The sequence below is a fragment of the Oryctolagus cuniculus genome, chromosome 17, assembly GCF_964237555.1.
Source record: "Oryctolagus cuniculus chromosome 17, mOryCun1.1, whole genome shotgun sequence".
Taxonomy (NCBI): domain Eukaryota; kingdom Metazoa; phylum Chordata; class Mammalia; order Lagomorpha; family Leporidae; genus Oryctolagus; species Oryctolagus cuniculus.
The window spans coordinates 47,515,801-47,542,836 of record NC_091448.1 but is presented as its reverse complement, the minus strand read 5'-3'; the positions used below and the strand labels follow the sequence as shown (position 1 = coordinate 47,542,836).

The window sequence follows — 27,036 nt, the reverse complement described above, 5'->3', positions numbered from 1 at the left end:
CCTGTGTGAGGGCGGCCCTTCTGGCCCGTCCAAGCACCCAGGTGCAGCCCACCCAGGGCTTTGCAAGGGCGAAGACAGCGGCAAGGTCCTGGTCCTTGGTTACTGCTTTATTGCTGTTTGGTTCGAGTATAGAAAATGGAAGCGGCTCTAAAAGAGCCTGTGTACAAGGTAGGGAATATACAAACGAGGAGGGAGGGAGCTAGAGAGACCGCGTTCCAGCCCAGCCCACCGGGGCGCATGCAATAAATACGGTCCGGGACCCCAGGGAAGGGACGGGACCTCGCGGGAGTGGGAGACCCCGGTAGGCCTGAGCTGGCTGTCCTAGCCCAGACTCTGGAACTCCCGGCCCTTGGTGGTCCGGGAGGGAAAGGTTGGCCCTGGGGCTAGTGCCACTTGTGCAAAATGAGGAACTTCACATTATCAGTCCCGGGGCGGGCGGGAGTGGGGGCGGGGGGCCCTCCGGCCGGCTCAGTCCCCTCCCCCACCCCCCAGCTCTGCCCGACGCTCCGACCCCAGCGGGGAGATTCACAGTGAGAATGGGTGTGGTCGCAAGGGCCGGAGGTAGGGCTAGGAGCGCCCCAACAGTGACACCCCTCCCCCAAGAGCAGCACGGAGCCGGGGGAGAGGGGCCAACGAACCACAGGAAGAGGCGGGGAGAGGCCAGGGGTCTCCTTTGGTCAAAGCTGATATCAAAAATATAAATCTCCCCTCCCCCACCCCACCCCTGTCCCGGGGTTTTCCCCCACCCCCACCCCGGGGCTAAGGCACAAAGCAGTGAGGCCAGGTGAGGCCGCAGAGAGGTGGGGCCGCCACTGCGGTGACGCTGCTGCCGCTGCTGCTACAGTTGTCCCGGGCTCGGTGTGCCTGCCCGCTGCCGCCACCGCTCCCTAGGGGCATGGGTAGGGGCGCGCGGCAGCAGCGAGGGGCGCTCTAGGTAGGAGAGAAACGGTCGATGGTCCGACCGTCGGGCCCGGCGGCCAGGTGAGCGCCCTGGCTCAGCACCTCCGCCGCCTTGTCCGGGCTGAGGCCCAGCTCCGCGGTGAACTTGGCCAGCGGGTAGAGGCTCTCGAGCGCCACCTTGGGGTCGTGCAGGAAGTGCGTGGTCTGCGCCAGCAGCTCGGCAGCGGCCGCCTTGTCCTGCTGCTTCAGGCTCAGCTGCTCGGCCGTGAGGCGGGCTACGGCGAAGACGCCCTCGGGGAAATCCAGCTTGCCCTTGCCGTCCGGGCCCGGGACACCAGGCAGCCCCCCTAGGCCCGCCAGCGCCCCGGCTGCGCCGGCCGCGCCACCCACGGCGTGCATCTTCATATGGCTGATGAGGTTGCGTTGCTGTGCGAACTTGCCGCCGCACACCTGGCACTCGTAGGGCTTCTCGCCCGAGTGGATGCGCATGTGCTCCGTGAGGCGGTACTGGCGCGTGAAGCGCATGCCGCATGCGTCGCACGCGAAAGGCTTGAGGCCCAGGTGGCTGCGCATGTGGCGCGTCATGGTCCCGCGCTGCGTGAACTTTTTCCCGCAGATGGTGCATGGATAGGGCCGTGTCAGCCAGTGTGTCTTCTCGTGCTGCCGCAGCGTGGCGGGGTCCTTGTAGCTCTTGTCGCAGGATGCGCAGCGGTATGGCCGCAGCAGCTCTCCCAGGCCGCCAGGAGCCCCGGCCACCTTGTCCCCGCCGCCGCCAAAAGGGGGCCCTAGGCCCGCCGCCCCGGCGGCCACGTCGGCTGCCTCGGCCCGGCCATACAGCGCCTCCTCCTCCTCCACGTGTGCCTCCACGTGCGCATTCAGCTGCTCAGAGCTGGGGAACCCCTTGCCGCAAGGGATGCAAACGTACAGGTTGTCCCCGAAGCTCTCCGGCTCGCCGTACGCCAGGTGCGGACACGGGTAGCCCTCCAGGTGGCCTCCGGGCGGGCTGGGGTCCTCGCTGCTGCCAGTCTCCTCACTGCTGCTCTTGTAGTCGTCGCCGTCGCCGCCGGGGCCTGGCCCGTCCAGGCTGCCCGGGTAGCGCGGTGGCGGCACCAGGCCGAGTGGGGGCCCCGCGGGCGAGGCAGCCCCATCCCCGCCGCGCTCCTCGCAGCGCTCGCCGGGGGAGCCGCGCTCGCGGACCAGCTCGTCACCGTAGCTACCCAGGCCTGGCTCGTGCTTCATCCAGCGGTAGAGAAGGCTGGACCCGTCGGGGCGGCCGGGGGGCTCGGGTCCCGGGCTGACGCCGCCGCGGAACGGGTCCGGAGGCGGCGCGGCCTCCTCCAGCTTCTGAAAGGCCAGCGGCGGCAGCGGCGGCAGGGCAAGCGGCGGCTCCTTATAGGCGGCAGGACCGGCACTGGGCGGGCTGTCTGGGCGCGGGGGCAGCTCGCGCTCACTCAGCGGCCTCTCGGGGGCCGCGGAGCCGGGCGGGCTTTTCTTGGACAGGTCCAGGCCGCAGAGCGGGGAGCAGCGACGCTCCGGGGCGCAGAGCGCAGCGGCGGGGCCGGGGCCCGAGGCGTACAGCTCGGCGCAGTGCGTGTTGACCCCGGCCTCTGGGCCCGACGACGGCTCGGCGGTGGGCGGCTGCGGCGGTGGCGGCGGCGGCGGCGGCCCGGCCGGGGAGGAGTAGCAGGCCTGGATGACGGGCGTGGCGGCCCTGAGGCCCCGGCCCGGCCGCCCGTAGGGCGCGTAGCCGCCGCCGCCGCTGCCGCCGCCCCGCAGGTGGCAGTACTTGCCGTGGCGCTTGAGGCGCTTCTTGCACAGCGCCACAAGATCGGGGATCTGCAGGTAGCTGGCGGCGGCCAGCACGGCGCCCAGGCTCGGCTCGGCCCCGGGGGCCACGGCCGCCGCCGCCGCCGCCTCCGCGCCGTCAGCCAGGCGGCCGGTGTAGATGAAGTCCAGCACCAGGCGGAACACGGCCGGGCTCACCATGTCATGGTCCAGGTTCAGCAGGTTGTCGTGCACCACCAGGGACTTGAGGTAGGCGCTGCTGGCCGCCAGCACGTTCTTGTGCGCGCGGAAGAGGGCGTTCTGCACCACGATGATCACGTCGCACAAGAAGCCCTTGGTGCGCTGGCTGTTGAGCTGCAGCAGCAGCTGCCTCGAGTGGCCGGGCGCCTCCATCGTGTCCAGCATCGTCTGCCCAGCACACTCTCCTGCGGGGACACACAGCAGCCGGGTAAGAGGCCCGCAGCGAGACCCGGCCGCCGGCACTTCCCCTTCCCCTTCCCCTCAGCTGAGCAGGGGCATGCAGCACCGCGGCCTGGGCACGGGCGGAGGACCAGCGGCCTCCGGGAGTGGGCGCCTAGGCCGCCTGGGCCGATGCAAGAGGAGGAGCGGAGCAGAGCGCCCAGCGGGTGGAGAGGCGGCCGGGCCGGGGCTGTGCGCGCCCCGGAGCCCCCGGCGCTGCTGGGCACACGGACTGGGTGCTTCCCAGGAGAAAAAAACTGTTCAGGCGAGGTGACCCTTTCGGAGACAGTTACCCGATTTGAGTAAAATGTCCGCTTCAGGAAAAGTCATTCAGGGCCCAGAAGTTTGCTCAAGTGGGGAGAAGGGGAGCCGAGCGAGAAGCGCCTCCCGCCTCGGGAGAAGTTGCCCCAGCTTGGGGAAGTGATACGGAGCACGGGAGCGCGGGGCCCCGCCGTGGCGCCGCCCCGGCCGGGGGCTGTCAGGCCCTCGCTCGGGGCCCGGGCAGCGGCCGCGGCGCGGGGAGAGGAGGCAGCGGCCGCCGTGGCGGGCAGAGCGCGAAGGCCGGGCCCCGGCGCGGGGAGGGCGTTATATCGGGGCAGGAGGCTGAGGCAGGAAGCAGGTGGGGGGGAGGGGGGAGCCACGCAGCTCCCAGGGGAGGGAGGGGGCAGCGCCCCGGGCGGGCACGGCGCGCAGCCGGCTGTGGCCCTGACCCTGGCCTGCGCCCCACCCGCGTTCCGGCCCCAGGCCCGGCCTCGGCCCGACGTTTGCGGACCCGGCGCCTCCCTCCGCAGCTCCCCGGTCCCCTGCTCCCCCGGAACTCTGCCGCCCCAAACTTGGGGGGAAACTTTCCCAACTTCAGACAGGGCGGGACGAGCGCGCCGGCCCCGGTCCCTCCGCTCCCAGGTTTTTTGCTCTCGGCCCCCAATTTCGGCGGCGGTCTGGCGGCCGTGGGGCCCGAGCCCTGAGCTTCCTCGCCCGCCCCACCCTGCTCCCTGCCTGGCCCGCAGGGCCTCGCAGCTGGTTACCTGCGGCCGGAGCCCGGCGAGCGGCCCTCCCCGCGGCGGTGGCAGCTCCTAGCCCGCGCCCCACCAGACCCCGCTGCCAGGCGCCGAGCTGTGCCAGGGCAGCGCCCCTGCAGCCCCGCCCGCCAGCTCCCCTTCCCTTCCCTTCCCCTCGCCTTTCCAGCCCATGTGCGGGCAGAGCCGGCCCCGGGCCGTTGACCCCAGCGTGAACCCGGCGCGCAGCAGCGGCCCGGCGGTCCCCAGTCCTCCAGGGGCGACAGCCAGACCCCCGAGCGCCAGCCGCTAGTCGCGTTGGGGCGCCCACGCCAGAGGATGCGCCCAAGGCGGCCAGCCGCGCGACGACCGGGCTGTCCCGGGTCCCCTGTCCTTCCCGGTCCCCAGCTCCAGGACCCACCTGGGGGGCATGTCGGAAGCCCCGGGCCCGGCTGTCGGCGGATCCAGGGGGGGACGTGGCTGCGCTGCGCTGCCCTCCGCCCGCCGGGCCCCCGGTCGGTCTGTCCTGCTGCTCCGTCCTCCCCGCGTCCTGGTCGCGTCTCAGCCCCGCCGCGCTTTCCGCACACTCTTATCTGGAGCGGCCCGGGCCGGCGGGCGGTGCTGCGGCTGCGGCGCCACCTCGCGGCTGCGCAGGGCTCTACAGGCAGGCTCGCGGCTACCCTTCTGCACACCTGGGCGGGCGCCTCTCCCGATGCCCAGCTGGGCGGGGGATCCAGCCGCAGGTTCGCGCTCCCAGATGTGCCCACCTGGGGCCCTGGACCCCAGACCTGCGAGCCCCTCCCAACCATGGCGCCTTGAACTGAGCCCCGATCCAGAAAATTCCTGCCTGCGGAAGAGGGGACTCTTGGCGGCAGTAGGTGGTGGGAGGGAGGTTGTGGAAATCCTAAACCAGACGAAGATAGACAGGTTCTGGGTGCCTCTCCTTAGACATCTCTGTAAGGGACTGTCCACTCGGGCCTACCCAACATACGCAGCATACCAACCCTCACTCAGGTCCTTAGATCAGGTTTGCACATCAGAAGCCACTCGCGCCCACACCCTCTCCACGCTGGTGCGCGCGTTTGCAGACACGCACCATCGCTGCCAGAAGCCCAATTCTTTGGGACAATCTAGGGGCTGCCGCGTAGGGTAGCGCTCTCCGTGAACCTGGGGAGAGGCGTTCCCCAAACAGCCCGCCCTGAACTTGCGTGTCTCCAGTGGGGCATCAGAATAACGAACTGCAAATGGCTGGATGGCGCCTCCTGGGGACCCCAGCCCCCAGATTCCCAAAGGTAGCCGTCTGGAGAGACTTCTCATGAATGAGTGCTTTAATTCCAACCCTCCTCCCCCTGTCCCGACAGAAAAACGACAGAAGGGGCTGAGATTCGGGACCCCTCCCCAAAGGTCCTGCAGCCCACATAGAGGCCAGGCTCATAAGGGTGACGGCTGTCCTGGAAGGGAGAGGCCCCCGCACTGGCGCGCAGGTGCTCCAACGGCCACTCCGGAAGTGTCCCCACGCGGCCCCACCGAAACGCCAGGAGGGTGTCGAGCCCCGCGTCTCCGTGGCCCACGCTCCGCCTCCTCCGCAGGGCTCCTGACCCCCGCCCACACACGGGGGGGGGCGGCCCCGAGAACGCCCGCAGCTTCTGATTGGCTGTGCATCCCTCCGCGGCCGTGCGCGACAGGCTGGAGTGCCGGGTAACCATGGTAACCGATGAGGTGCGCCCCGACCGCGCAGCTCCGCGGCCTTGGAGAGCTTAGCAACCGCGCGGGGCAGCAGGGGGGCGGGGGCCGCTCTCGCCGCCTCCCGCGCGGCCCCCGCGCCCCCGCGTCCCCGCTAGAGGTGGTGTCTGAATCATTCCGCGAGGGGCGGCCACTCAGGACCCACCAGGGGTCCCTGACAGACAGCAAGGCCTTGGGCGCCCCCCAGAGGCTGCTTTCCTCGAAGGCGGCTTCAAGCCTCGGATGCCCGGCGGCGGCTTGTGGTCCACGCAGGTACGCCGGGTGCCCGCCGCCCAGCCCGTTTCCGCCCGCTGCTCCAGATCCGTCTTAACCAGTTCCTCCCCGGCTCCCCACGGAGTCATCTCAAGAGAAGTGCTGCGGTCCCGGAGGTGAAAACAGCAGGCACCGGGCCTGTGGGCCTCCGGGGGAGGCGGCCCGAGGCGCACCGTCTAAGGGGCGTGCTGTGGGACCAGGTGAAAGAGGATGGACACTGGCAGGCCTCCAGAAGACGTGCTTTAAAAGTGGGCTTTGACGGCAGAATAGGAGTACTCCCATGTAGCAAGAAGACACGGAACAGGGGCTGGTGGCAGGAAAGGGGTAGCTCTGGGAAGCCAGATCCCAAAGGGCAAGCAGGTCTTGTCTGCTTCCCACGTCTCCCTTCGAGGGGTCAGAGCGCAGCCGCGCAAGGATCCCCCAGCCCCACGGGTCCTTTGTGCGGTGTGGCTGTGGGCCGCCGACCCGCCCCACCCAGGGTCTGCTCTGCTTTCACTCCTCAGCTCTCTCACTGCCCCTGGCCCCTTCCCCCAGGAAGGGTCGCACAGCCCTGCTCCCTGCGGTGGCAGCCGCGGGGCCCTCTTGCCTTCCTGTGGACTTCACCCTTGGACTCCCCCTGCCGAGCCTGGCGGCCCCTCCCCACTCCTGGGCAGCTCCTCTTTGAACGCGCCGCTCCCCGTACTGCCCGGGGCCAGCCTCGCTTAACCTTGATGGAGGGACCATCCCTTTCCCTGCTCCTGCCCAGGGAGACCCCGCCCCCCGGCTTAGGCTCTCCCTGTTTCTGGGACTCAATTCCTCTAGGAAGCGGCCCCTCTCCTCCAAGCTGCTGGGCCCTTGGTCTCCTCTCCTTCCCACCCTCCTAGGAGCCCTGCCAGTGCCCATCATGCCACAGATGGCCCCGTGGCAGCTCCTGGGTGCCTCTTCCTCTTCTCCCCTGGTCCTGAACCTTATCCCTCAGTCCGTCGCAGAAGACCCCTTTGCTCGTCTCTACTTCCCTGCGTTCCCTGGGGTCTTCAGCCCCTGCCTGAATCTCTCTCCAGACCCCTGCTATCTCTCCGCGACTATTCTTCCCCTACTCGCCCCCGCCCCCCGCCTGTGCCCTAATCCCCTCTGGGTCCAGCTTCCTCTCCCGCCCTCCACACCCCCTCCCAGAAGGTGACGACACCGCAGTGGCCGTGCGGGTGTGACGTCATAGGGCCGGTCAGTCCAGTACTGAGGCGTGGGGGTGGGGGCTACCAAGTGAAGACCGGCGGGGCAGGGACTGTGTCCCTGGGAGTCCGAAGCTCCGGAAGAAGAGAGTGAGCAAACATGTACCCGGCCCTCCGCGCCCTGCCTGCGCTGAGCACCTCCAGCCCCAAGCCCGCAGTTCCGGAAAGTTAACCCTTTGTGGGCCTCGCCAGGGGGCGCGGGCTCCATCCACCCCGGTCCTGCTTCCGTGCACCTCCTCCCCCTTCCAGCGCCCTGTCGCCTCGGTCCCCACCCCCACCCCCCCGCCTCGCCACTATAAATAGCCCCTTTTCCCGTTTCCTAAATTCCCTGCTGACGTCGGCAGCGCGTCAGTGTGTAGGAGCCGCGGCCGCATGAATGAGCCGCCGCACGAGTACTACGCGCGCCTATAAAAGCCGCCGCGCCGGGCCGGGCTGCGGGAGGCGAGCGGGCGCCGGGCGACGCGGCCCGCCAGGTAAGGGGGACTGAGCGGCCGCCGCGCCACCGAGGGACCAGCGCGCGGACACGGGCGGGAGGGCGAGGAGGAGCCCCGCGGGCGGTGGGCTGGAGGGCCTCTCGGGACGGACACGGGGCAGGTGGGAGAGGGCCGGGGTCCCTCGAAGCCAGGGGAGCCCGGCCGGAGGCGGACACCAGCCCGCGCAGCACCTGCCTGCGCCCAGACGGAGACGCGGCCACTCTGGAGGAGCAGCGAGCGGAGGACGGACCCTAGAGTCCCCGTGGCGCTCCCTGGGGCTCCTGCGCCATCCTCGCAAGAAAGTGGCGAGAAGGTGGCTGGCGCTCCGGGAGACGCAACCCCTCGTTCCCCTCCCCGCAGCGCGGTGACTCAGCCGCGCGGCCCCCGACCGGCTGAGCGGGGGCGCAGGCAAGAGACAGGGGCCCACCGGCCCGCCGACCAGGCTGGCTCTCTCTCGAGACCCCCACCCCGCATGCCGCTGGGGCGCCCCCTCCTCGTCCCGCCCCGTCGGACTTGTCCCGCGGCGCCCACGACTTCCCGCCTCTGCGAGCGGAGCTGTCCTCTCAGGACCAGGCGGGGGCGGGGCTTCGGCCCGCCCGCCACCGGAAGTGCCTCCCCGCTGGGACGTCTTTGACGTCACAAGGCTCTGACGTCAGGGGTCGCGTGCCTGTCCGCGAGCGCGGGGGCCAAGAAGGGCGGGAGACGTGGGGGAGGAGCAGCAGCAGGGCGCCGGGGGCACCCCCGCCTGGGCAGAGCGCCGGCACCTTGGCTCTAGACTGCTTACTGCCCGGGCCGCCCTCAGTAACAGTCTCCAGTCACGGCCACCGACGCCTGGCCCCGCCCCAGGACCTCCGACCGGGCCGCCAGCCGCCCCCTCCTGGGGTCCCGCAACCCTGCGCTGCCGCTGTCCGCGGTGCTGATCCAGCGCGGCGCAGCCCTCGGGCCGTCCGGGCCCCGGGCCCCAGGGGGCTGCGAAGGCCTGCCAGCCCGCACGCACGCTCCACAGCCGCGGCTCGGTCCCCGCCGCGCGCGCGCGCGCGCCGCCCCGCGCCCGCGCCTCTGCCCCGCGGTCCTGACGTCAGCCTGCTCCGAGCCGCCGCGGTGCCGTCAGCAGCGCGCACCCCGCCCCCGCGTCTCCAGGGCAACCGTGGCTTTCGATTGTTACTGTGGGAACCGGAGGTAACAGTCTACAGCCATGGTCGCCCCGCAGCACGCCCACGCGCCGCGCCGCTCCCCGCCAGCCTGGGGCACGGAGCAGGAGGAGGAGGAGGAGGAGGAGACGGGGGCGGGCAGCCGAGATCCACGCGCCCGCCGGCACGGTGAAGGGCTTCCCGCAGCAGCCGACGCAGAGAAGGAAGCGTGACCGTCTCGCCGTCCCAGCCAGGGGAGCAGAGCAGGGGATGGGCGAAGGGCTAGTTTTGGGGTTGGGATTTTTTATTTGCTCGGCGGGAGGGAGGCTACTGGGACCCGAGGCCCGGGAAAATGTTCTCTGGCTCCTGGGGACTGGAGGGGGAGACGGAGGAAAGTCTTCTTAAACACGCTACTACCCCATTCATCCCGCAGGAGCCCCGCCCCCCGCCACGCACACACTTCTCCCCACAGAGGATAACAGAGGCTCTCAACCCTCGCCATGCCTGTGGCCAGGAAAGTTAACCTGTTCTCCAAAGCGTCGTCCGAGCAGCTGCGTTCTCACTTCAGCCTCTCTAGGTGTCAAAGTAGCCCTAAAGAGGAGACAGGAGTATCACAGGGGCCGAAGTGCTGTTATGCCAGCGAAGCGTGAGCAATGAATGACTTCAAAAACAAAACCCAAAACACGTGTAGGTCATCTGCCACTCATTTGAGGGGCTGGCTGCTGTCTGTGTCAGGTGCGAATCCTCCAGGGGCAGTGTTGGGACGTGTTCATGCAGCCCAGCCGCTCTACTCATTAATCCAGCTTTTCATTACGTCTCCACGTATCTCCCTGCTTTTCCGAAGAACTTCTCAAGCGGCTGCGGCCGATTCCCTGTAATCAACATCCACATGCTGCCCTACATCCGTGCCCATCCAGGACCTGAGGTCTTCCACAGATCCCAGTGCACCTGACTGCATTCCAGGGGCCACCCGTGGGCAGACTGCAGTGTTTGCGGGTGGGAACCGGGCAGCGGGAAGCAGGAGGTCCAACCTGGCTTCAGCAGCTGGTAAAGGGGCCAGGTTCTGTTTCTGACCCCTCTCTAAAACAGGAATGATAATCTTGGCAAGTGTACTGTGAGCTTGCAGTAGGCTCAGGTGAGTTAAGGAAAGCCATGTGCACAGCAGAATTCTATTTCTTAAGCGTTCTATCAGGCTACTGCCGGAGCTCTGGTCACGCAAGCAGAAAGTGCAGGGGAGGATACAGGTCCCTGAGCAGATGCGCCGGTGCAGCAGGACTGCTGTGGAGGGGCTCTTTGCTAGGGGACTCTTTCTCCCAAGAGCTTTAGGAATCCAAGGTGGAGTCAGAGAGAGAAAAGAGAAATGGTAGGGATATGCTGGAGACTGAGGCCCGAGGGGGAAACCACCGGAGGACCCACAGAGCTGTCTGCTGTCTTAGAAATCATCCAGTGTGCACACACATCTGCTGGATTGAGGACCTGAAGCCCAGATGGGACACAGCCCAACAGGTGGGGGGGTGGGGGGTGAGCACTCTGATTTTTTTTTTTTTTTTGACAGGCAGAGTGGACAGTGAGAGAGAGAGAGAAAGGTCTTCCTTTCTTCCTTTGCCGTTGGTTCACCAACAGCCGCCGCGCGCTGCGACTGGCACACTGCGCTGATCCGATGGCAGGAGCCAGGTGCTTCTCCTGGTCTCCCATGGGGTGCAGGGCCCAAGCACTTCGGCCATCCTCCCCTGCACTCCCTGGCCACAGCAGAGAGCTGGCCTGGAAGAGGGGCAACCGGGACAGAATCCGGCGCCCCGACCGGGACTAGAACCCGGTGTGCCGGCTCCGCAAGGCAGAGGATTAGCCTAGTGAGCCGCGGCGCCGGCTCTGCTCACTTTGTAGAGCAGAAGAGCAACAGTGAAGGTCAAGAATGTTGAGTTCTTACACCCAAACCCAACTCTAAGTTACTGAGCCTCTCTGTGCCTGTTTACTTAATTGCAAAACTAAGCTAATGATGGCTAATAATAGTGCTTACCTCAGGAAGGTGTGAGACCCAATTAGGCAACATTACAGCTGCTGCTTATCACCGCGTCTGGCATGCAGTTAGTAACTATGCTACTCCTATTTCTAGCCTCTAGACCTCATTTTCCATGGCTACACATTGCAAGCCTTAGATCAACGACCCTTCTGGGGAGCTTCCTCCCTGTCCCTGGTGCATTGATTGAGCATCACGTGGTTTTTGTTGTTTTCCCCTAATCATACATACCAGAAACTTCTACCCCTAAGGCAGTGCTATTCAATAGTGCGTCACATGCGAATGCCCAGGGGTGGTCTGCCAGGATGCAGGTTCTTGGCCCCCACTGATTGTGACTCACTTGCTCTGGAGTTGGCCCCAGGATTCCAGGTTTCAACAGAGGAGCCCAGTGGGAGTGGGCCTCTGTGTATGTAGGGGGGAGGGCACAACCTGAGGTTCTCTTGTTCCTTGAGGGCATGCTGGCTGGTGACTTAGCTCGTGGGTCAGGAGCCAGTGGGCCACACGTTTCCCTCTCATCCAGCCTGCATTCTGATTCTCTCCTTACCCCAGCGTGAGCACTCTACCCTACCCTTCCTGGCCCTGCCCCTCTCCCTCATACACACTTCTAGCTTTAAGCCTGGGCTGGAAATTCCTTCCCCTCTGTCCCTTCATTGTCACGATCCCAATTTGCAGCAGCAAGGGTGTGCAAGGCATCGTTTTTACCTCTTGGGCCTAACCACAGGGGGCAGCATACAACTGCTCATAGACTGCCGCCAGGGCACATGAGCCCTTCAGTGCAGATCCATGTTATTTCCTGAAAAGGCAGAAATCCTGAATTTCTGTGTGAAATATCTAGCATTTTAAAGTTTTTTTTTTTTTTTTTTTTGGTCTTCTAAAACTTCATGGGTCAAATCCAACAGGCGTACAGAAGTAACACCAAGAGCAAGGCAGAGGCCAACTGTAGTGCGAGAAGTGCCCTCCACCCCTCCCAGCACTCTGCGGTAACTCAGACTCTACACAGATAACCCATGCTGCCAACACCCCCACCTTCAAAAAAAAAAATCTTGGACAGCTCTCTGTAGTGAAGAGCTCGGGTCTGGGCTGTACTCGCTACAGCAATGACGACCAGCATCAATCCCCAAAACCCTGTGGGTGGAGTCAAGCGTGGAAGAGGCCATTTATTCTCTGCCGTCTCTGGCCTTCCCCTTGGGAGGCGCGCAGGCTTGGAGGGGAGGCCGGCGCACAAGCTGCAGGGACTACGGTGGAGGACGCCCAAGGTCAGCAAACCCAGGTGGATCCTTGCTGGATGGAAATCCTTCCCCGATTCAGCCACCGAGGCCCCCTTTCCTCCTTGGACGTCCGTCCACACAGCGCGAGTACACCCGTGCACACCCGAATGAGCTTTGCTCTGGGAGCTCACAACTGGACTTATCTCCCTGCTGCCCAGGATGGCCACGGAACTGGACTTCCGTTATGAAGTGGGACTCTGTGTACCAGGAAAAAGATGCTCAACATCCAAGTCACCGCTTTATTGTGTGGCGGCCATGGTGACGCCAGCCCCCGCTTTCCCATGTCACTCTCCTCTCACCCAGGGTTCTCTGGCTTTGTTCATGTTTCAGTAGCAGAACTCAAAACTTCCATCAAGGTGCCCTCCTCCCCTTTCCTCCAGTGACAAGCAGGCCTCACATGACTTGAGTCCTCAGAATTGACCACTGTCGGGAGGTGAGGGAAAGGAGCAGGAAGACGCTAGAGGCTGCCCCGCGTGGGGAGGCTGGGGAGAGGCCTTTGTTGATTTTTCACTCTGCAAACTGGTCCAAGAACTTGAGGTAGGCCTGGCGCTGGGCTGCAGCTGCAGGAATGAAGTGACCACCGGAATGGGTGAGGGTGACGGCTCCGGGGAATCGGCTGGCCAGCTGCACGCTCTCCTGAGCAGGAATGACACGGTCGGTTTCCCCAAAAACATGTAGGGAAGGCAGTGACAAGGGGCTCTTCAAGATGGGTTCCTTGAGAACAAGGCCCCGGGGACAGAAGCCAGAAACCAGGATGATAAACCGCGGTAAAGGGAAGCGCGGGTCTCCCGCCTGGCCCAGGGCACACACAAGGGCGGCGAGCGCGGCCCCCTGGCTGAACCCGAGGATTCCGTCAAAAGGCCCCAGGCTGCTCAGGGCCCGGGCCACCGCTGCCAGGGCCTCCTGCAGCCCCCGGCACACGGCGGGCTCTTCCAGCGCGGAGAAGGTGTCTGCTGCAGCCTCTGAAAACCACCAGCCTCGAGGCTGCTCCTCCGGGGCGCAGGGACCTGCAGGGACACGGGGAGGAGGCGGGGTGAGCGCAAGGAGGACCCTGCAGGGAAGGAATGGGGGTGGGGGTAGGCTGGGGAGCGAGAGAGCGGGGGCTGAGGGGAGAACACGTGGAGAAAGAAGGCAGGGAGTGAACCCGTGGCCCTGGACCCCGAGGCCTGGGAGGACAAGGCTGGAATCGGTGAGGGTCTGGGGCAGGAGAAATGAGGGGTGTGGACGGAGGGGGGTACACGGCGCGGGGAAGCGAAACGGAGAGGACGTTCTGGATGCATTTCCGGAGCAGGAAGCAGGGTGCGTCTCACCGGAGTCAGGCTCCGCCGCTTCAGAGACCGGGTGCGGGCCGCTGAGGCACACGAGCTCGGCGCGGCCTCGCAGCGCCTTCCTCAGAGCGCCAGTCTTCTCGCGGAAGCCCCGTTCGCTCTGCCGGAAGCCCGCCAAGCACAACACCCGCAGCGGCCGACGCGCGGCCATCACGGGGGCAGCGTGCTCCACAGCGGCGGAAGCCGCCTTTCCCCGAGCGGAAGTAGAACGCGAGGGGGCGGGACCAGATACCGACGCCACACCCTTGAGGGTGGGCCTCGGAGCGAGCTGGGGTTTCCATGACAACAGGGAGGGGCAGAGCGCAGCCAGAGCAGGGGCGGATACCTGAGACCCCGAAGCGTCTCACGGAGCCGGCGGCGCCACCTCCTCGCCTCTGCAGCTGCAACCCTCGCAAGCCGCGGCTGGAGACGGGCGCGTGAATCCCTCCTGCACCTAGGGCCGCAGACCGGTCAGGATTTCGCTTTCGCAACGTCCTCTGCCCCGCTCCCGTGCACTTACCGCCGTGGCCGCAGGGCGGCGGTCTGGGCTCGTGTTGCCAGGGAGGCAGCCAGTGCCAAGGCCGCACCCAGGGGCGGTCTCTCCTCCCTCCCTGCTGCCTCCCGCCTACCTTCCCGAGTGCGGGCCGGCCAGCGGGCTGAGGGGGCCGGTCCTTCCCGTGGTTCACGGTCCACGGCCCCAAGGAGCTGCCGGCATAGAAGTCCATGGGGTAGGGCTGCTGCCAGGAAATGTCCCGCAGGGCCACGGCCGCCTAGGGCAAGAAAACCGGACGGCGACGCTTGGCAACCTTTTTCTGCGCCTGCTCACAGACTTCAGTCCTCACCAGTTCCATGAAGAAGGGCGGATGGTCCCAACCCGCAGGAAGGAAACGCGAGGTTCCGAGAGGTTACGGGACTTGCCCAGAGCTCAAGGACTGTGGAGTCTGGAGTCTGACCCGGGGACCTCTGCCCAGCCCTCCCACTCCGTTAGACCTCTCCCCTGACAGACACATCAAGGTGCAGGGCCCACCCTCTCCCGGGGACCGTAGAAACGGGATTACCTCATAGGGCGTCAGCAGAGGCTTGGGGAAGGCTGTGCCCCAGTCAATGGAGAGGCGAGGACAGGCCACCTGCACCCAGCTGGGAAGGGAAGTCCCGTCAGGCCCAAGGCGCGGACCTACCCTTCAGGGGTCTACAGTGACTCCAACACATCGTTAATTGATAGGGTTTTGAAAGGCAGAGAGAGAGAAAGGGAGCTCCCACTGGCTAGTTCGGACCCTAAAGAGCCAGAGCCGGGCCAAGACGAAGCCAGAAGCCAGGAACTCGGCCCGGGTCTTTCACCCCGGCGGCAGGGACCCAGACGCCTGAGCATCAGCTGCCGGCTCCCAGGGTGCTCCTGGGCAGGCAGCTGGAGTGAGGAGCAGGGCCAGGACTCAGACCCAGGCACTGCTACGCAGCAGCATCTGAAGCACTGTGCCGCGCGCTGGCCCGCAGGGAAGCCCGACTGTCGCTTCTTTCCTCCCGACTCCCGCCTGCTGGGGGAGCTGTCGGACTTAGTGCCTGCTACAGTGCAAGTGCCCCCCACCAAGCTCTTCCCACTCGGGGCTGGTGCTGTGGCGCAGCAGGTTGAGCCACCGCTTGCGATGCCGGCATCCAGTATGGGCCCCAGTTGGAGTCTCGACTGCTCCACTTTTGATCCAGCTCCTTGCTAATACGCCTGGAAAAGCAGTAACAGAAGGCCCAAGTGCTTGGGCCCCTGCACCTGCATTGGAGACCCAGGAAGAAGCTCCTGGCTCCTGACTTCGACCTGGCCCAGCCCCGGCCTTTGTGGCCATTTGGGGAGTGAACCAGCAGATGGAAGATCTATGTCTTTCTCTTTTTCTCTGTAACTCTTGCCTTTCAAATAAATAAATAAATAAATAAATAAATAAATGAAACACCTCTTCTCACACAGAACAACCATGATGTTGCGCCCCACAGTCAGGAAAAACGAGAGCCATACCCCCTATTGGGTAAATGCTCTATAAACAATGTTTCACAGCGCGGGGCAGGCAGTTAGCCTAATGGTTGAGAGTGCCTGGTTGTATAGCAGGCTCCAGCTTCCTGCCAATGCAAACCCTGGGAGGCGGCAATGATGGCTGAAGTGGCTGGGCTCCTGCCGCCCGTGTTAGAGACAGGAAGTGCATCCCCAGCTCCGAGCGTCAGTTAGGCCCAGCCCCAGCCCCAGCTGTTGTGGGCATCTGGGCAGTGAACCAGCTGATGCTCTGTCTCTGTGTCTCAAATAAATGCAGTGGTTTTGTTGTTGTTGTTGTTGTTTTGTTGTTTTGGAAGGAAGAGAGAAAGAGAGGGGGAGAGAGGGAAGATTTTTTTTTTTTAACTTATTTGACAGGTAGAGTTAGGCAGTGAGAGAGAGAGACATAGAGAAAGGTCTTCCTTTTCCGTTGGTTCTCTACTACAGCTGGAGCTGTGCCGATCTGAAGCCAGGAGCCAGGTACTTCCTCCTGGTCTCCCATGTGGGTGCAGCGCCTAATCACCTTGGCCATCCTCCACTGCCCTGCTGGGTCACAGCAGAGAGCTGGACTGGAAGAGGAGCAGCTGGACTAGAACCCAGCGCCCATATGGGATGCCGGTGCCGCAAGCAGAGGATTAACCAAGTGAGCCACGGGGCTGGCCCAATGCAGTGGTTTTTTAAAAGATTTTTTTTTTTTTTTTTTGAAAGGCAGAGTTACAATGACACAGAGACAGGGTGAGACAGCGATCTTCCATCTGCTGGCTCACTCCCCAAATGGCCTGCAGCAGCCAGGGCTGGGCCAGGCTGCAGCCAGGAGCCAGGAGCTTCTTCCAGGTCTCCTGTGTGGGTGCAGGGGCTCAAGGACTTGGGTCATCCTCCGCTGCTTTCCCTGGTGCATTAGCAGGGAGCTGGATCAGAAGTGGAGCAGCTGAGATTCAAACCAGCCTCCATGTGGGATGCTGGTGCTGCAGGAGGAGGCTTAACCCACCACACCACCGCTCAGGCCCCTCAAATAAAGGGAGCAAGCATTTGGTCTAGTAGTTAAGATGCCCTATCCTATATCAGAGTACCTGGATTCAATACTGACTCCGATCCTGACTCCAGCTTTTTATTTTTGTTAAGCTTGATTTTTTAAAATTTTTTTTATTTATTTACTTTTTTGGACAGGCAGAGTGGACAATGAGAGAGAGAGACAGAAAGGTCTTCCTTTTCCGTTGGTTCACCCTCCAATGGCCGCTGCAGCCGGCGCACCACGCTGATCCGAAGGCAGGAGCCAGGTGCTTTTCCTGGTCTCCCATGGGGTGCAGGGCCCAAGCACTTGGGCCATCCTCCACTGCACTCCCGGGCCACAGCAGAGAGCTGGCCTGGAAGAGGGGCAACCGGGACAGAATCCGGCGCCCCGACCGGGACTAGAACCCGGTGTGCCAGTGCCGCAAGGCGGAGGATTAGCCTACTGAGCCACGGCGCCAGCTAAGCTTGATTTTATTTATTTGAAAAGCAGAGTTACAGAGAGGGATGGAGAAACAGAGAAAGAGATCTTCTTTCCACTAGTTCACTCCACAAATGGCCACAATAGTTGGGGCCGGGCCAGGCTGAAGCAAGGAGCCAGGAGCTTCTTCTGGGTCTCTCACGTGGGTCAGGAGCCCAAGCACTTAGGCCATCCTCCACTGCTCTCTCAGATGCATCAGCAGGAGCTGGATCAGAAGTGGAGCAGCCGGGACTCAAACTGGCGCCTATATGGGACACTGGTGCTGCAGGTGGCGGCTTTACCCACTATGCCACAGCACCAACCCGACTCCAGCTTCTTGCTGATGCAACCCTGGGAGGCAATGGTGATATCTCAAGTGACTAAGTTCCTGCCACCCACATGGGAGACCTGGATTGGATTCCTGGCTCCTGCTCTCTGCTTCACATGGCCTCAGCCCCACTGGGGGTCACTGTGGGCATTTAGGGAGGGAACTGGTAGATGGCAGCTCGTTGTGTTTTTAATTCTCAATACAGCCAAAAAAATTTTTGTGGGCCAGCACTGTGGCATGGCAGGTTAAGTTGCTGTCACATCCCACATCACAGTGCTAGTTTGAGTTTCAGCTACTCTGTTTCCTATCCAGTTTCCTGTTAATGCACCTGGAAAGGCAGCAGATGATGGCCCAAGTGCTCAGGCACCTGCCACCATGTGGGAGACCCACATGGCATTTCAGGTTCCTGGCTTTGGCCTGATCTAGCCTTGGCTACTGCTGAAATCTGGGCAATGAACAAGCAGATCGAAGATCCATCTCTCTCCCTCTCTGCCTTCCAAATAAAATGAATATAAATAATAATTAAATAAAATAATAATATTCAAATTTCTTTACAAGCAATTGGGAGGAGTTGTTTGGCACAGTGACTAAGATGCCCCTTGGGACACTCATATTCCATACTGAAGGCCTGGGTTCACATCCTGACTCTGCTCCCAATTCCAGCTTCCTGGGAATGGCATCCTGGGAGGCACAGGTGATGGCCCCAGGACTTGGGTCCCCACCCTGCACAGGGCTCCTGCTTCAGCCCTAGCTGTTGCAGGCATCGGAAGATTGAACGAGCAAATGGAAGAGCTTGTCTCACTCTGTCTCTCTGCTTTTCAAAAAAATAATAATTTTAAAAAGAGGCAGGCATATGGCACAGTGGTTAAAATACCACTTGGGACGCCCACATCTCCTATCAGCGTGCCTGGATCTATGTCCTGGTTCTGCTCTTGATTCCCGCTTCCTGCTGACAGGCACCCTGGGAGGCAGCAGTGATGGCTGAAATAACTAGGTCCGTGCCACACATGTGAGAGACCCCAATTGAATTCCAGGCTCCTGGCTTTGGCCTGGCCCAGTCTTGGCTATTTCAGGTATTTGGGGAGTGAACCAGCAGATGGGAGATCTCTCTGTCTGTCTTTCTCTCTGCCTTTCAAGTCAATAAAATGATAGGTTAAAAAAAATCTTTCTAAATCGTCATGGTCACAAAAGCAGTTGTCACTGACTCCAGCCGTGGACATGTGCTGGGGCAGCTCCCTTAGCGGGAGTCATGCATGAAACTTACGCATCCACGTCCGGAAGCAGGCTCAGCTTGCTAGGGAAGACCTCCGAGAGCAGCAGCCTCACGAAGGGGAGCCCCAAGGCTCGCAGTCGACACTCCAGGTGCTGTCGGGAGAGGCAGAGCTGGGTCACCACGACAAAGCAGTCAAAGCTGGCACCCCAGTCAGTCCCCTCCTCCAGAGGCCACCCAGGCCCGCTGACCTCCAGGATCTTGGGACTGCCCTGGCGGCCCAAAGTGCCCAGAATAAGGCCCCAGGTTTTAGCTGAGCGGGCGGTGGCTATGGCATCTTGGCGGGCGGCCTGCATGCGCTGGTGGTCATAGTGCTCCCTGGACAGGACTTTGCTGTATGGGTCATACCTGGAAATGAGTGAGTCAGGGTCAGGGTGTCAGCCCACACAGCTCCTGGACCCCACCCCACACAGGTCATCAGGAACAGAACGGTAAGCTGGGATTACCACCGGCAACCTCAGACCCACGACTGGGGCAGACAAGAACCGGGGAGGGGTTCAGGAGCTCACAGCTCGGGCTGCATCCCAGGAGACTCGGGCCTAATGCCTAGATCCTAGGGCCGGGGTGGTTCCGGGGCCGGGGAACAAAGGTGGTTTGGCAGACTGGGGGCCTCAGGACAGGAAAGCCCAGCCCAGCCCAGCCCCTACCGGTACGCAGGGACCTCGGGGTTCGCAATCATGACAGACTCCAGGTGGAAGCGGCCGTCTCCAAGATACCTGCAGGGGTGGAAGGAGACTGTAAGCGGGGGTGGGGCGGGCAGAACAGGCCCTCGCTGGCTTAGAGGAGCAGTTCCCGGCTGGCTGTGAACCGGGACAAGTCATCATGTCACTCTGGGGGCCTTGGTTTTCTCGCGTGTAAAGTGAGGAGTCTGGATCGGATGACTGCAAGCTCCCTCTAGTTATGTAAGGCAGAATCCAGGAAGCATCCTGCCCCAGTGCTCCGGGGGAAGAGGAAAAGAGAGCCAGGGCCGCGGGAAGGCTGCCGGGGGCTCCAGAGACCCCGATGTGCAGGCTGGGGACAGAGTCTCCCTCACCAAGCTCGATGCAGATGTGAGAGGCAGCCCCCGGGGCCAGCAAGGCCGGGAATGAGGTTTGAGGGCACGTGCTAGCTACTCCCCAAATTAGCTTGTGTGCCCAGTCACTGAGTGTTTATGTCCCTCGTGCCTTCTGTGTACCAGGTCCAGATTAAGTACCCGATGGCAAGGAGTTCACGTAGTCCTATCAAGTAATCCTCCAAGACACCTGCAGTATCCCTTGTTTCGCAAATGACATTGCTGAGGTTCAGAGATGTTAAGAAACTTGTCCAAAGTCACGCAGCTATTAAGCCATGTGTCAGCGTCCTGACTCCAGGCTTTGGAGCAGTCCCTAGCAGTCCCTTCCCAGGCCATGGAAGGTAACCTGCCCTTGACGGCTCCTTGTGAACATGAGCTGAGGCCACACCTCGTTTAGACGAATGGCCAACAAGCAGGGTCCCTCCAACATGGACCTTGATGGCCCAAGGGAAGGCATCAAGTGCAGAGTCATTCAGGCCCAGGCCCTGGCCCTGGGGGAACGCCCTTGGGGGACAGACCCCGCCAAGGGGTCTGTCCAGGGACAGAGAGTCCTGTGCGGCTGCAGCGGGCTTTGGAACCGGCATCTGAAGCCCTAGAGGTAGGACTGACTCAGGGAGTACCCCTCCCTCTCTTCCTGCCATTAGCTGGGAACGGGGCTGCCCTCCCCAGTCCCAGCTGGGGGAGCTGCTGGCTCTGAGGCTGGCTGCATTCACACAACATTAAGCATTTCCATTACCTAAAATAATTAGGCGGCAGGAGACACGCTGCTCCTGCTTGTTAGCTGTCCGGATGCTAAATTAATGGGGCTGCAGCCTGGGCGTGCCCATCCATCTTCCCCAATTATGTTCCCACCCTTTCTAGCCCACCCTCATCTCGCCATCAGGCCCGGCCTCTCGGATGGATGGTGGGCAGGGCCCTGGGGAGGCAGACGGCACACCTCAGGTCCCAGCTCTCTCTGGCCCCCACCTCAGAGTGTGACCTTGAGCAAAGCAGGAAGGAGCTGAGACCCAGGTTCCTCTGCTGCGTCTCTATGCCTTGGCTCCGTCTTTCACTTACACGACAGCTGCCACCTCTTTGGGCAGTCGGGGGGACGTGCAGCCCAGAATCTCCCCGGGGGACAGTGGCTTGCACTGTGGGACACTCACGCGGTACTCAGCTTTCAGCTCCTGGGCAGCTGCCTGCAGGCAGAGAAAGGAGGTAGCAAGGGTCTGGGGAAGGAGAGCCAGGGCCAGAGCGACAGCCCGAGGGTGGCTGTGGTGGTCCCAGGGACGCGGGGGTCCTCACTCCCCTTACCTGTAAGGTTGACACAAACTGAATGGTGCTGACCAGAGCGATGGCACTGGCAGGGGGAAAGGTGAGGCGGATGGAGTCCAGCAGGTGGGTGGTGTCTATGCGGATGTCCACAAAGACATACAGCACCCGGAGGTCTCGGGCCGAGGTGTCCATGGGAACTGGGAGGAGAGAGTTCAGGACACTCTGTAGTGAAGGCAGGAGGGGCAGAGGCCTTGCCTGACGTGTGCTCTCTGAGCAGCTGGTGGCTTCGGCTCGGGAGGAGAGTGAGAGGGTGACAGGGGAGCTGGCAAAAGGGTCACAGGTCCCCAAGAAGCTCCTTCTCGGTCAGGCTTTCCCGTCCCTCGGCCAGGGTCCAGCCCTGCTCTACCACCACCAGCCTTTCAAACGCCCGCATCTGGGACAGCAGCATGGTTTCCAAGGCAACAAATCCAAAGGAAAGATCCACCTCCAGAGCAGGAAGATCAAGGCCATCCCAGAAGCCAGGAGGGACCAAGTGTCTGCGAGTGGGGCCAGAAGGCACGCCTCTCCGCCAGCCCCAGCAGGACGCGGGTATCCCAGGCCACCATACCCAGGCAGCTGTGGCCATAGTGCACCAAGAAGTCAGCTCCCAGGGCCCTTGCGGTAAAGTCATCCACACAGCAGGCCCCGTAGGTCACGTCCCCCATCACCATCACCTCAACCTCTGTGAACCTGTGTGGGGTCAGGGGGAGACACAAAGGGACAGTGACCAGGGTAGATGAGAGATCTAACTCTGTGAGCTGTCTCGGGGCCCAGCGCCTCTCCCCCTACCTCTCCCAACTGCCTGGGTTGGCAGCTGCCACTTCTGCCAACCAAGAGTAGGAGGGGCACAGCTGCCGCCTCGCTCAGCCCTGGCTGCAGCTCCTAGAACTGTTGCTGCGGGGGGCGGGGGTCTGCGCTGTGCTCTGACTCTTCCGCTCAGGCTCAGGCTGCAGCAGGGACCCCACCCCCAGCCCAGTACACCTGCGGCCAAATGCAGACCCATAGTGCCCTAACTCACCCCACGAAGAGCAGGGAGCGTGCACACATGTGCAAGGGACCCACTCCCACGGCCTGCCACTGCGGTGTACGTGGGCACGGATGTGTGGATACACACCGCCTCCCTTTCGCCCAGACCCCCACTACTCCTCTCCCATCGGCAGGGCCCTCAGTGCCCAGGAGAGGGGGACCCATGCACAGCTCCCCCACAGCACATGGCACCACCCACGCGCCTCATGCCTCAGGAATCCGCTGCCAGGCCTGAATCACCAGGGGGCGGGGGAGGGTGGCCAAGACCCCGCACCCCCCCAAACTCACCAAAAAGCAGCAGGACAAGTTCCTCCCTGAAAGGGACCCCACCCCTGGGAGCAGGGGCCTGGAGGCTGGCTCAGGGGCTGGGGCCCTCCTTCTTCCCCTAAGGTTGTGGCGGGGAAACTGAGCTGCCACCAGCCAGCCCCCCCTCCACCCCCTTCCCCAAATCAGGCTGTGTGCAGAAGCAGATTATTCAGCTCCTTAGGATGCAGCCCAGGCTCTGAGTCAGCCAGAGCACTTAATTTTTTATAGATTAAAATGTATGCAAATTGGCCTGAGCCCCAGAGAGCATCCCCAAGGGGCAAGAGGGTGGGAGCAGGGAAGTGAGTCTGTGGCAGAGGACGGGGGAGGGGGCGGCAGCAGGGAAGTGGGAGGTTCCCAGCACGAGATGACCTCCCCTTTCTTCAGTCCCCCTCCCCCTGCCTTGGCTGCTTCCAGATGGCTGAGCACTCCCCCTCCTGAGCATGGCTCACTGCACTGAAGAAACTTAGAACCAGGGGGGGACTTGTTCCACAGAGGAACTAAATACCTTCCCCTGGGCACCTCGCTCCTGCCGCCACCCCTGCCAGAGCCCGCACTGACCCCTCAGCCCATTTCAGGGCCAGCTCTGCTGTCTTGGGTTCCGCTCCTGGCCTGGCTGTGAGGAGACTGGAATTCTTCCTCTCCCCAGGAGTTGTCAGAGAGGAGATTTTCATGGACAAGCAATGTTCTCAGCATGCTGGGAGCTTGGTTTTGGCTTTTTTTTCCCTTGGTGTGTGCACGGTTGTGGGAGAGGAAGGGGCTAGGCAGAGGTCTACAGGACAACAGTAGCAGGCACAGCGTGGCGGCGGGGGTCCAGCCACCCCAAGCCTTACCTTTCCAAGATATCCACAATGGTGCAGGCAAAGAGGAGCAGGCCCTCAGGCATTTGCAAGGCCACTGCAAGACAGAGCAGAGACATGAGAGACAGAGGGATAGCAGCGCCTGGGATGAGCCACTGTCTCATCCGGCCAGGCTACCCCTCCACCCTCTTCCCAGCTCAACGTCCACAGCTCACCCTTTTTGGCCTGGGCTTGTCGGATCCTCCAGATGGTCTTGGGGATCTCAAAGTTGTAGTTGGAAGGCAGGACTTGGATGGCTGCCTGCAGCTGGGGGTTGTTTAGGATGTCAGGGGGGATCTGATTGGCCAAGCGGCTCCGAGGGACCCGACCTAGGACAAATATAGGGCCCGAGTCAGTGTCTCACCTAGACCATGGCTACGCGGAGCTAAGCTCTGACTCCCCCAGGTTTAAGGCCCAGATCCCAGATGCCAAGGAGGTGCCCGGCTTTCTTCCCCACAGTTCATTCTGAAGGTAGAGTGGCAGGCTATTAGGCCAGGAGGAATCTGCATCATTGATTTCCACACTGTGACCTTATTGGGAATCAAAGTCTTGAGCCCATGAATGGGGGCCAGAAGAGGGGTCACTCCAGGGGACTGAGTTGGAGTCCATACAGCTCCTTTACAGAGAAAAACCCTGGGAAAACCCAAGAACCTGGCCAGCCCAACCAGTCTGGGAGGAAGTCCCTTCTCCCCTCATCCCCTTCGCCCCCTCTTCCCCAGAACATCTGCAAGTTTCTGAGGTCCCAGACCCCAGCTCTATAGGCACATGGTTATAAGTACTCGTTTAGCAGACTGCCCTCTTTCCTGGTCCCCCGTACCACGCCTGTACCACACCTGCACCGGCTAATTCCTGTATTCTTCCTTCTCCTCCTTTAAAAGGAACGAACACCGTACATTTAAGTGACTTGATGAGTTCCCCAGTCCATTCTGCTCCACGAAGGACAGAAAATACACTCTCGACAGGACTGTGGACATTCAGTAAGGAGAGACGTGCCCCTGCCCTGGAGGGGCAGCAGGCCAGTGGGGACAGAGGCAGGAATACAATACTTACAACTCCTTGAATAAAGGAGAAAATATGGCAGCCCATTCACAGGGCTACAGCCCTTGATCGGGATTCACCCTCTCTAGTAATTCAGTTTAGTTCAACCCCCAGTTTGGGAGTGTGAAAAGGCAACAGATTAACTTTTCCCAAGAACCTACACTAAGCCTGTACTTTACTTCTGCCAGGGCCCCTATGACAGCAGGGTCTTCAAAAAAGTACATGGAAATGGTGCATTACGACAAAATTACGCATGGATTTCAAAAATGTTTGCTCCAAAATAAAGCTCTGTCATCTAGTCCCATTTTAGAGGCACTCTCCCAGGTCACCTTCACCCACTGTGTGTCAGGGTGGGTGGGGAGATGGTGGTGGTGCTGAGACCTAGCCTGGCAGGCCGGGGTCTGGGGTCTTGAGAGCAGATTTGACCGCTACCACTGTGTTGTTTTTTTTTTTTTTTTTTTTTCTTTGACAGGCAGAGTGGACAGTGAGAGAGAGAGAGACAGAGAAAGGTCTTCCTTTGCCGTTGGTTCACCCTCCAATGGCCGGCTACCTCCCGGGCCACAGCAGAGAGCTGGCCTGGAAGAGGGGCAACCGGGACTAGAACCCGGTGTGCCGGCGCCGCAAGGCGGAGGATTAGCCTAGTTAGCCACGGTGCCGGCGAACGTTACCACTGTTCTAAAGGCCTCGACTAACCAGCTGAGCCTCCCAGGGGCCAGGCAGAACCTCCTCTGGCAGCCCCAAGCCCTTTGTGGTAGTCCGGGTGCGGTGGCTGCTGGCCTTAGACTTAGACCTGTTCCTGGGTGGACAGGTGCCTCCTCTTACGTTACCGTGGGGAGGTGAGCTTGTTTATGTGAGTATTCCCCGGGAGACCGAAACCCCTGAGGGTAAGGACTGTATTCTACTGGTAGGACAGGCCCGGAATTCAGCTGGAGCCACACCGGGCGCTCCTTCCCTGAGGGCCCACTGCAACAGGGCCACTCTTAGCCATTTCTTAGTCAATCTGCATGCGTCTGTCTGCCAGCCAAGGCAGGGCGAGTTTTCGGTCGAGGACACCAAGCTCCTAGGTTACCCCGGCACCTGGTAAATGGTAACAAGCGGTGAGACAGTGCCCAGCAGCAAGAAAATCACATTGATTTCCCAATAACCAGGTGACTCCCCCAACAGGGGCTGCTCTCGATCGCACCCTAAAGGTGCAAAAGAAAAGTCCGGTCCCTCAAAGCTCCGGTGACAGCAGCCCACAGCAAACAGCGGGACTTCCGGATCTGGCGGCGAAAGGCGCCATGTCGTTAAGCAGGGCAGGTCCTGGGCCTGACTTGGGGGGCCCACCCACCCTGAAGTTGTTGGTCGGGAGGCCGCAGCGTGGCTGCACCCACCTCTACCCGGGCCATTTCGGCCGCTTGGTTCCGAGGCTTCAGACACAACCAGCGCCGCCATCACTCGCCGGCCCACGTGGGGACCAAAAAGACAGCGCTAGGAGAGCGAGGAGAGCGCAGACATCGCAGTCGATCGCCGATCAGCCAGCGAGGGGCGGGGATTCTCACTGGGCGGTGACCGTGAGGGAGGAGTTATGGGCGGGGCTACAGTCGTATGCCTGTCTGCCCTCTCCAAGGTCCGGACCCTCAGGATCCCCTAGCGATTTCCGACCACCGCAGTAGCCCTCTCCAGGCGATCTCTGCCCCACACCCCTCCCAGACCCGTGCCGAACTTGGCCCTCCTGGAGCATTGCTCCTGTACGTGCACGAGTTGTGCACGCCGAGGCTTGGGGACAGGCACGCCCCCCAAAGCGTCCTCGGCTCCTCTCCTGGTGGGTCCTCGCAGCGCGTGTGGGTGGAGCTGTACTTCCTGCCTCCGAGGACCCCTCTGCACTGGCCGCACAGAACCCTGGCCCACCAGCCGGGCTTGAATCTCTGTGTGGATTCTGGCGTGCCGGGATCCCAGGGCTTCCTTCCCCAGAGGGTGGGGTCTCCATTGCCTTCACCTTCTGGATTCTGGCCCACCTTGGCCCTGCCCAGGCTGCCTTTGGGTCCAGGGAGCCTTTCTCCTGATCAGTGGCCAGAGACCCTGGGACCCCAAAGAGGAAGCAGAGCCTCCAACGAAAGCCTTGACCTTTGGAACAACAAAGTGGCCCGCAGGCCTGGCCTCCAGCTATGTCTGCCAGGGGAGCAGTGTTGCCCAGGGCTGTTTGTCCACCCAGCCCCCGGCATCCTCCTCCTCTCTTTCTGTGGTGGTGCTGTGAGCACAGCTGGCCCTTTAAGGCAGCTCTGTGGCCTCAGGCTCCCCCTGAGGCCCTCCCTGCTTGGAAACCCCTAATTAAGGTGCAGGGAGAAGTGAAAACAAGCAGTCAGGGACTGGCCCTGCCTGGGAGGCTGCCCAGAGAAAAGGCAAGGCTAGGCAGCCTGGGAGTGGGCAGCCGAGGGGAGGATGGGCAGGGGCCAGCACTCTGCCCCCTAGGACCCTGACACTCTGAGAACCCTTGTGGTCTTGGGCCAGAACGTGGTCTTGGGCCAGAACGTGGTCAAGGCAGGTCCTAGGAACAACCCACTCGCCGTGGTAAGAGTCCAGTCCGGCTCCATCAGCCCAGCCCCCGCCCTCTGAGGACAGCAGGCCCAGGGTGTGGGCGACTTTAGCTCTGGCTGCAGAGAACCAGTGGCTTCTGCCCAGCAGGTACCCCTCCCACAGGGCCTTTCTCCCCTCAGCCTTGGGGCCTGTTGATGGTGAAGGCCCCATCCTCTCCTGACCGCCCCGCAGCCCCTGTGCTGAACGTTGGGAAGTCAGGCAACCCCCAGAGAACTGGACATCGACCCAGCCGTGAGGACGCTCGCTCCCCACCGCCCTGCCCTGCAGGGGAGGACACCGGGGGCTGCTGTGGGGGTCT

The 27,036-nt window shown here is 62.3% G+C and overlaps 3 protein-coding genes and 1 non-coding gene across 5 annotated transcripts; 1 reads left to right on the top strand and 3 right to left on the bottom strand.

Moving 5' to 3' along the window:
* Positions 1–91: 91 nt before the first annotated feature.
* HIC1 (HIC ZBTB transcriptional repressor 1) lies at positions 92–4,729 on the bottom strand. Of its 2 annotated transcripts, none has more exons than XM_002719041.5 (2): positions 4,561–4,729; positions 92–3,110 (listed from the first exon to the last, which is right to left on the bottom strand). In XM_002719041.5, the coding sequence occupies exon 2, from the start codon at positions 3,088–3,090 to the stop codon at positions 931–933; it is 2,160 nt and encodes a 719-aa protein (XP_002719087.3). In that variant the 5' UTR covers positions 3,091–3,110; positions 4,561–4,729; the 3' UTR covers positions 92–930. The 2 variants fall into 2 exon arrangements, with proteins under 2 accessions (XP_002719087.3, XP_051680473.1); XM_051824513.2 differs by lacking the exon at positions 4,561–4,729 and adding an exon at positions 3,438–3,728.
* A 3,848-nt stretch (positions 4,730–8,577) lies between these two features.
* MIR212 (microRNA mir-212) lies at positions 8,578–8,639 on the top strand. The gene has a single exon (NR_162583.1). It is a non-coding gene; the product is annotated as a microRNA mir-212 (primary transcript).
* Positions 8,640–12,094: 3,455 nt separating this feature from the next.
* On the bottom strand, positions 12,095–13,847 carry OVCA2 (OVCA2 serine hydrolase domain containing). Its single transcript, XM_002718881.5, has 2 exons — positions 13,541–13,847; positions 12,095–13,237 (listed from the first exon to the last, which is right to left on the bottom strand). The coding sequence occupies exons 1-2, from the start codon at positions 13,707–13,709 to the stop codon at positions 12,738–12,740; spliced, it is 669 nt and encodes a 222-aa protein (XP_002718927.1). The 5' UTR covers positions 13,710–13,847; the 3' UTR covers positions 12,095–12,737.
* DPH1 (diphthamide biosynthesis 1) lies at positions 12,456–25,689 on the bottom strand. Its single transcript, XM_008270921.4, has 13 exons — positions 25,535–25,689; positions 23,300–23,452; positions 23,118–23,181; positions 21,524–21,645; positions 20,956–21,113; positions 20,719–20,840; positions 19,259–19,327; positions 18,803–18,959; positions 18,606–18,706; positions 14,596–14,674; positions 14,167–14,307; positions 13,884–13,991; positions 12,456–13,237 (listed from the first exon to the last, which is right to left on the bottom strand). Exons 1-12 carry the CDS (start codon positions 25,593–25,595, stop codon positions 13,902–13,904), a joined length of 1,317 nt encoding a protein of 438 aa, XP_008269143.1. The 5' UTR covers positions 25,596–25,689; the 3' UTR covers positions 12,456–13,237; positions 13,884–13,901.
* Between the last annotated feature and the right edge of the window lie 1,347 nt (positions 25,690–27,036).

What these genes read in the sequence shown, in the direction of transcription:
- HIC1 (XM_051824513.2), bottom strand. Translation starts at nt 3,474, where the DNA reads ATGACTTTTCCTGAAGCGGACATTTTACTCAAATCGG. An exon ending in GGACATTTTACTCAAATCGG is followed by an intron (nt 3,111 to 3,437) that starts GTAACTGTCTCC and finishes GTGTCCCCGCAG; the next exon opens with GAGAGTGTGCTGGGCAGACG.
- OVCA2 (XM_002718881.5), bottom strand. Translation starts at nt 13,709, where the DNA reads ATGGCCGCGCGTCGGCCGCTGCGGGTGTTGTGCTTGGCGGGCTTCCGG. An exon ending in AGCGGCGGAGCCTGACTCCG is followed by an intron (nt 13,238 to 13,540) that starts GTGAGACGCACC and finishes GTGTCCCTGCAG; the next exon opens with GTCCCTGCGCCCCGGAGGAG.
- DPH1 (XM_008270921.4), bottom strand. Translation starts at nt 25,595, where the DNA reads ATGGCGGCGCTGGTTGTGTCTGAAGCCTCGGAACCAAGCGGCCGAAAT. An exon ending in CTCTGCTGACGCCCTATGAG is followed by an intron (nt 14,308 to 14,595) that starts GTAATCCCGTTT and finishes TTCTTGCCCTAG; the next exon opens with GCGGCCGTGGCCCTGCGGGA. An exon ending in GCCGGCCCGCACTCGGGAAG is followed by an intron (nt 13,992 to 14,166) that starts GTAGGCGGGAGG and finishes CTGCGGCCCTAG; the next exon opens with GTGCAGGAGGGATTCACGCG.